The sequence below is a fragment of the Centropristis striata genome, chromosome 10 (assembly GCF_030273125.1).
Source record: "Centropristis striata isolate RG_2023a ecotype Rhode Island chromosome 10, C.striata_1.0, whole genome shotgun sequence".
NCBI classification, from domain to species: Eukaryota; Metazoa; Chordata; class Actinopteri; order Perciformes; family Serranidae; genus Centropristis; species Centropristis striata.
Window position 1 is genome coordinate 34,927,013 of NC_081526.1, and position 8,414 is coordinate 34,935,426.

The window sequence follows — 8,414 nt, forward strand, 5'->3', positions numbered from 1 at the left end:
TCTGACTAGGTGGCCTGCCCACCTGATCTGAGCTCTCCGGAGCAGGGTGTAGGCGCTCGGTAAGCCGGCACGGGAGAGTACTTCCGTGTCGGGGAACTTTTCCTGCAGCAGTTATCTGCCTTGTACCTACTGCCAAAGCACTCACCTTTGATGAAACGTATAAAACCTTCAGTGAGGACCGTCAAAGTGTGGTCAGAGGGAGCAGACTGACAAAACTCAGACTGGAGTGTGTTTGCCACCCAGGCCACACTGGACTCCCACACGGACATTGACACCTGTGTCTCTTCTGTTTTGGATTTCATTAACAGTGTTACCACCCTCAAACGAATCACTACATTCCCTAACCAAAAGCTGTAGATGAACAAAGAGGTCCGCCTACTGCTGAAGGCACGAGACACCGCTTTCAGATCAGGTGATGCTCAGTCCTACAGTTCATCCAGAGCTGACCTGAAGAGGGGCATCAAGAAGGCCAAGCACAGCCACAAACTAAGGATTGAGGAGCACTTTAGGAACAACCCTGACCCCCAATGCATGTGGCAGGTAATCCAGTTCATAACTGACTACAAGCCCTCCAACACCACACCATCAACCAGTGACGCGTTCTTCGCTGACGAGCTTAACAGTTTCTATGCTCGCTTTAAGAGGGACAACCAGGAGGCGGCCATCAAGACTGTGCTCACCATAGACCACCAGCCCTTCACACCCTCCTCCACCGACATGTGTGCTGCACTGAGCAGGATCATTGCACGTAAGGCTGCTGGCCCTGATGCTACCCCCGGACGCATGCTCGGGGCCTGTGCGGGGTAGCTAGCTGAGGTCTTGACAGACATATTCTACCTGTCATTGGCCCAAGCAACTGTCCCCATGTACTTTAAAACCACCACCATCGTACCGGTGCCAAAACACTCCAAGGCAGTGAGCCTCAATGACTTCCGGCCTGTTGAGGTCCGGCATCTAGCAGAGAGATGCGCTGAAAACAATCTGGTTCTCCGGAAGACCAAAGAGCTCATTGTGGACTTCAGGAAGAAAGGCGGCACATACAGTAGTGTTCAAAATGATAGCAGTCCAATGTGACTAACCAGATTAATCCAGGTTTTTAGTATATTTTTTATTGCTACATGGCAAACAAGGTACCAGTAGGTGCAGTAGATTCTCAGAAAACCAACAAGACCCAGCATTCGTGATATGCACGCTCTTAAGGCTGTACAATTGGGTAATTAGTTGAAAGGGGTGTGTTCAAAAATATGTGGCATTCAATCAGTGAGGTCATCAATTAGGTGAAAAAAACAGGTGTGAATCAGGTGGCCCCTATTTAAGGATGAAGCCAGCACTTGTTGAACATGCATTTCTCTTTGAAAGCCTAAGGAAAATGGGTCGTTCAAGAGATTGTCCAGAAGAACAGCACTTTGAATAAAAAGTTGATTGGAGAGGGGAAAACTTATAAAGAGGTGCAAACAATTATAGGCTGTTCAGCTAAAATGATCTACAATGCTTTAAAATGGAAAGCAAAACCAGAGACACGTGGCAGAAAACGGAAGACAACCATCAAAATGGATGGAAGAATAAGCAGAATGGCAAAGGCTCAGCCAATGATCAGCTCAAGGATGATCAAAGACAGTCTGGAGTTACCTGTAAGTGCTGTGACAGTTAGAAGACGTCTGTGTGAAGCTAATCTATTTACAAGAATCCCCCCGCAAAGTCCCTCTGTTAAAAAAAGGCATGTGCAGAAGAGGTTACAATTTGCCAAAGAACACATCAACTGGCCTAAAGAGAAATGGAGGAACATTTTGTGGACTGATGAGAGTTAAATTGTTCTTTTTGGGTCCAAGGGCCACAGACAGTTTGTGAGACGACCCCCAAACTCAGTACACAGTGAAGACAGTGAAGACAGTGAAGCATGGTGGTGCAGCATCATGATATGGGCATGTTTCTCCTACTATGCTGAAGAGGACATGCCCTTGAAATGGGTGTTTGAACAAGACAATGACCCCAAACACACTAGTAAACCAGCAAAATCTTGGATCCAAACCAACAACATTGATGTTATTGAGTGGCCAGCCCAATCCCCGGACCTTAATCCAATTGAGAACTTGTGGGGTGACATGAAAAATGCTGTTTCTGAAGCAAAACCAAGAAATGTAAATTAATTTTGGAATGTTGTTAAAGAATCTTGGATTGTAATAACAGCTGAAAGGTGCCACAAGTTGGTTGACTCCATGTCACACAGATGTGAAGCAGTTCTAAAAAATTGTGGTCATACAACTAAATATTAGTTTAGCGATCCACAGGATTGCAGGGCTTGAAGACCTCCGGCATGGTGCCGGAAATCCGGCTCGGGATTTTTTAAATATATTTTTTTCAATCATGTTAAAAAACAACAACACCAGAAACCCTTAGTTAGTTAGATCTGGATATGACAGGAGAGGGCAGCATTATGGTGGAAAGCGTACAGTCTGCCGGAGAAGAAGAAGAAGACTGGAGACAAATCCAGCGACTCCTTCTTACTCTGCTTAACGAGCCGTTAACAAGCCGGAGGCCGGCTTGTTAAGAAGAGCCGCCGTTAGCGGCAGTTAGCTACAGTTAGCTCTGTAGCAGTACAGTGTGTATGTGCTGCTGCTGCAGGGTGTGTTCACTTAGCGATCTCTGTTTGTTTACAACAAGTGCGTACCGTTAATTCACGATCACTATGTTTATGTCAGCGGAGACACTGTGCATAATAATTAGCCATGCTGCTTTGTTTATGAGCATTTTCTGTGCACCGTTAGTGACGTCGAAAACCATACGTCACCTCCAGAGTCTCTAAATCGCTCTGGGGGCTAACTTGTTGTGGAGACACGCAGAGTGAGCGGACATTTGAGATGGTGTGGCATGGCTGTCGAGTGCTGCCTGACACCGGGATTCCACTGGATGCGTAACGACTCCGAAAGTGGTCTGTCCGCAACGGCTGCGTATCTCCGCAGTCCGTCAACACACACCGGATCCGTCTGTGTCGGAGCTGTTGCGGACAGCGTAGTCCCGAGGACGCACGAGATCTCGCAAATTCACGCCTAATCAATTGATATAACTGGAAGATAATCAACATCTCGTCGTTAATGACTGGAGACAAATCCAGCGACTCCGTCTTAACGAGCGCTAACGAGGTCGGCCGACTTGTTAACGAGAGCCTCTTGTTAACAAGCCTTAGCGATCTCTGTTTGTTTACAACAAGCACCGGAGTGAGCGGTGTCAGTGGGGTGAAAAGACGAGTGAAAACCTCTAACCTGTTGATTTCAGGTCTTCAAGTTATGAAATACGATCCGCCGTGAACCCGAGGTATTTTATTTAGAAAATATACCGGATGTTGTATTTTGTGTCTGTGCACGACTTCCTGTCCCGAACGATCTGCTCTGTGCTGAATTTATGCGCCGTGCTCCGTCGTCCGACAAAAATAGAAGCTCTGCGCAAGTGTTGGAGGGCTGTCGGATGGCCATGCGTCGTCGGACTCATTACGCAGCGGATCTGCAGTCGGTGGAATCTCACACATTGATTATAATGGGTGCGTAACGGCTCCGACGACGGATCTGCAGCCGTTACGCATCCAGTGGAATCCGGGGGTAACACTTGACTGAATTTGCGTGGTGATATCCATCGTCACCAGAGCGTGCACATCGAGGAGTCAGAGTGCAGACCACCAGATGCTGGAAGTTGGATTTACCGGACTGAATTTGGTGAGTGATGGTTTCAATCATTTTCATATTTTCTGGTACATCTAACTTACCCAGGAGCTCTGTTGACATAGGCTGAGTTAACGTTAGCTACAGCTAGATGAATTGAGTCATTGAACACAGCGAGAGAACATAACGTTAACTGCTAGCAAGCTAAAGCTCTGGTGGAAAATGATTAGCTAACACTACTGTTAGTTAGATATTGTTACTGAAGTTAGCTTTGAGTTTGTAAAGCTAACGGTAAATCACAGAAAAGAAACACTGGTTATATTGCTTCTTTCTAAATTCTTGTAAAAAACTTTCCAGGACGTGTGGATGCTATTGAGGTGAGAGAACTGGCAAGGCTGAAGGTGAAGTGGTCCAACTTTCTATCAATAAGGCTAAACTAGAGAACACATTAGTAGCAGTGGTGTAGTCTATGTGATACGCAGGTATACGCCCTATATACTCGCTAGATTTTTTTCTTCTTCATATATCCACTTGATACGTAACAACGGCTCTCAAGCAACTGGCAGTGCTCAGCAGGCCAAGAAACAGACTGCTGAAGGAGAGAAGAGGGCAAGCCCCCCCCCCCCCTCAAAAAAAAAAAATGTTTGGCTGTCGATCATGATGGAATTATAGACAAGTTACAGCATGTCCCCTATTTCTTGTGGGGGTTAAACATTAAGCTATTTTGGTGCCCTTACCACATATACTGTAAATGTTAGACTCAGTGACAGGCTGGCATGAAATGGCTTGCATAATACTTATTATACTTACTTAATACCCCCAAACCACCCTTCCCCCATGTGCACCCAGGTTGCAAAAAAATCAACGCAGGAGCAGGGGCCCTAGAGTCCCTCCACCCCAGAGACCACGTCGCCCCTCGCGCACCCTTCTCACCTTTTTCACCCCTGACCCGTTTTCATGCCTGGATCCTCTGAGAGCCTTTGATTGATTGATTGCTGATCTGGTGCCTGCGGTCAAGACGTAATGTTGATGTGAAGTAGTTTTAGGCTGCATGAACTGCGCATTGTTTTATTTTGAAAGCAGCAAAATTTCTGACAGGATTCTGTATTGTGATCTCGTTAACAATTTCATGTCAATGCAAGAAAGTCAGTTTTCCAGTTATGCAGTATTTGTTTTGGTGTATATATATATTAATAATAATAATAATAATACATTTTATTTGGAGGCGCCTTTCTTGGCACTCAAGGACACCGTACAAAAAGATAGAAAAGATTCAGCAATAAAATACAATAAAATACACAGAATTAATAACAATACAATACAAAAGATAGATTGGACAGGGTAATTGTGATCAGAGGGAATAAGCAGTTTTAAACAGATGTGTTTTGAGTTGTGATTTGAAATGGGGGAGTGAGTCAATGTTCCTGAGTTGGGGTGGTAGTGAGTTCCAGAGGCGGGGAGCAGAGCGGCTGAATGCTCTGCTCCCCATGGTGGTGAGACGGGCGGAGGGGACAGACAGGTGTATTGAGGAAGAGGATCTGAGGGAACGGGAGGGAGTGGGAACATGGAGGAGGTCAGACAGATATGGGGGGGCGAGGTTGTGGATAGCCTTGAAAGTTACCAGGAGGACTTTGTATTGAATGCGGAACTGAACCGGGAGCCAGTGGAGCTGTTGGAGGACAGGGGTGATGTGGTGGATAGAGGCGGTTCTTGTAATGATGCGGGCAGCTGAATTCTGGACCAGTTGAAGTTTATGGAGTGATTTTTGAGGGAGGCCAAAGAGGAGAGAGTTGCAATAATCCAGACGGGAAGTGACGAGGCTGTGGACGAGGATGGCAGCAGTGTGGGGGGTAAGGGAGGGGCGGAGGCGATTGATGTTTCGTAGATGGAAGTAGGCAGACCGGGTAATGTTGTTGATATGGGATTGAAAGGATAATGTACTGTCCAGGATGACACCCAGACTCTTAACCTGGGGGGATGGTGAAACAGAGGAGTTGTCGATGTTGAGGGAAAAGCTGTCGGTTTTGGATAGAGTGGATTTTGTGCCAATGAGGAGAATCTCTGTTTTATTACTGTTTAGTTTAAGGAAGTTTGAGGTGAACCAGGTTCTTATTTCAGAGATGCAATCGGTGAGGGAGGTGGGCGGGAGAGAGGACGAGGGTTTGGTGGTGAGGTAGAGCTGGGTGTCATCGGCGTAGCAATGGAAGTGAATGTTAAATTTTCGGAAGATATTGCCGAGGGGAAGGAGGTAGATGATGAAGAGGAGGGGCCCCAGGACAGAGCCCTGGGGCACACCTGAGGTGACGGAGGAGGGGATGGATTTGTGCGACTTGAGTTGAATGAAGTGAGTGCGGCCAGAGAAGTATGATGTGAACCAGTCCAGGGAGGTGTGGGTGATGCCAATGGAAGAGAGCCTGCTGAGGAGGGTGGTGTGACAGATGGTATCAAAGGCTGCACTCAGGTCGAGGAGGATGAGGATGGTGAGGAGTCCGGAATCAGATGCCATAAGGAGGTCATTGGTGATTTTGATGAGTGCTGTTTCGGTGCTATGGAGTGGACGGAAACCAGACTGGAACTGTTCATACAGATTATTGTGGGATAGGTGAGAGTGGAGCTGGGAGGCAACAGTTTTTTCTAGGATTTTGGAGATGAAGGGTAGATTGGAGATAGGGCGGAGGTTGTTGAAGTTGGATGGGTCAGCGCCAGGTTTTTTCAGGGTTGGGGTAATGGCAGCAGTTTTGAAGGGTGTAGGGACGGTTCCAGTGGTGAGAGAGGAGTGGATGATGGCAGAAATGAGGGGGACCAGAGAAGGGAGGCAGGCTTTGACAAATTGTGTGGGCAGGGGGTCCAGTTGACAGGTGGATGGCTTGGATGTCCGGATGAGTTCTGAGATTTAATTTAATATTGCAACCAGTAGACTCACCCCTGGCGGCCACTAGATGGAGCGTATTGCATCAATTTTCAGAGAGGCCCAGAGGTTGCTGCTTGGCTACTCCCAACATGCCCAGACCACATTACATCAGAGGGGAAGGTCTTGATAGTGTAATGAATATGCAGAGGGCCAGAGACGTCAGTGTGACCATGGAGAAGTGGGCAGGATTGTTGGAGGTGAGATGAAGAAATCCTTAAGTCAGCTTGTCAGAAAGCTTTGGCCAGAAGACAGATCAGCTGCTTCTCCTGTTTCTAAAGACGGAGACGATGGAAGAGGCTGAACTCTGTTTTCCACAGCTCCTCAACTCCTCCTGCAGGAGACCAGAGCCTCCTCACTTTGACACTGTGCTTATTTACCTACTGCTGGCCTTCATCGCTCTGCTCACTGCAGCTCTCAACCTGCTGGTCATCATCTCCATCTCACATTTCAGGCACATAACCGTCACAGCAAAATGTTGTTTCACTTGAATCTCTTTTTACTTACAGGAAAAAGAGGCTTCAGACTTGCATATATATCTGTTAAACTTGATATTATTATAAACTTGTTGCAGGTCTATGATTTGCTGTGGGTTTTAATCATTGCTGCTTTTTGCACAACTACTGTAGATATTATTGCTGATACCGTTCACAATGAAGATATCTTTCACTGCAGGCAGCTCCACACCCCCACCAACCTCCTCCTCCTCTCTCTGGCTGTCTCAGATTTTCTTGTGGGGCTCTTTGGGATACCGGTTGAAATCCTCATGAAGCAGACCTGCTGGATGCTGGGTGACCTCATGTGTTCCTTGTATTCCCTGTTTCCTGTCATCATAATCTCTGCCTCTGTGGGGAACATGGTGCTCATATCTGTTGACCGCTATGTTGCTATATGTGACCCTCTGCATTATCCCACCAAAGTCACTCAAAAGGTTGTTGGAATATTTGTTTACCTGTGTTGGACTTGTTCTACTATTTATGGGATTATCCTATCATATGAAAACCTGAAGCATCCAGGCAGGTACAAATCCTGCTATGGAGAATGTATGGTTAACATTCCAGGACTTGTTGATCTTATTGTTAGCTTCATTATTCCTATTACTGTCATAATAGTTCTGTATATGAGAGTATTTGTGGTGGCTGTGTCTCAGGCTCGAGCCATGAGATCCTACACTGCAACTGTCTCACTCCAGCACTCTAAGACTGTAAAAGTTCAGAGATCTGAGCTGAAAGCAGCCAGAACTCTTGGTATTCTTGTAGTTGTGTTTCTGATGTGTTATTCTCCATTTTACTGCGTCATACTCACAGGTCACAATGTCCTGATTGGGTCTTCAACTAAAGTCATCTTGGCTTTTCTGATGTATTCTAACTCCTGCTTAAACCCCGTCATCTATGCCTTTTTCTACCCGTGGTTTAAAAAAACGATTAGACTTGTTGTTACTTTTCAGATATTGCAGCCTGACTCCTGTGAAGCTCAGATACTGTAAAGTTAAAAATAAAAAAAGTCACTGTGGAATGAGTGAAAAGACTGCCGTCTTTAAGTTGTACAAATCTATATTAATGCAAACATATCTTTATAAATCTTCATTATAGGTTTTCGGTTATTTTGTTTCCTGAGACAGAAAATGCAGGACATATGTTCTCTAACAAATTTTATCAGCAACCCACAGAGAAAATAATCCCTGAAAAGATTTGAGTCGTGCTTTTCCTCTATAAAGAACATAAATTGAACTTTATAGGACCTGTTGACCTAGTTCTCTATTTACTGTCTTCACAGTTCTGTACATGACTATAGCTGAATGAGGTGTAATCAATGCTGATAATAATAATCATTCTCAGTAAAACTCTTCCTTT

At 45.7% G+C, this 8,414-nt stretch overlaps 1 protein-coding gene across 1 annotated transcript; it reads left to right on the forward strand.

Moving 5' to 3' along the window:
- The first annotated feature begins 6,653 nt into the window (after positions 1 to 6,653).
- LOC131978641 (trace amine-associated receptor 13c-like) lies at positions 6,654 to 8,047 on the forward strand. Its single transcript, XM_059342351.1, has 3 exons — positions 6,654 to 6,761; positions 6,813 to 7,015; positions 7,237 to 8,047. The coding sequence occupies exons 1-3, from the start codon at positions 6,654 to 6,656 to the stop codon at positions 8,045 to 8,047; spliced, it is 1,122 nt and encodes a 373-aa protein (XP_059198334.1).
- Positions 8,048 to 8,414: the final 367 nt, after the last annotated feature.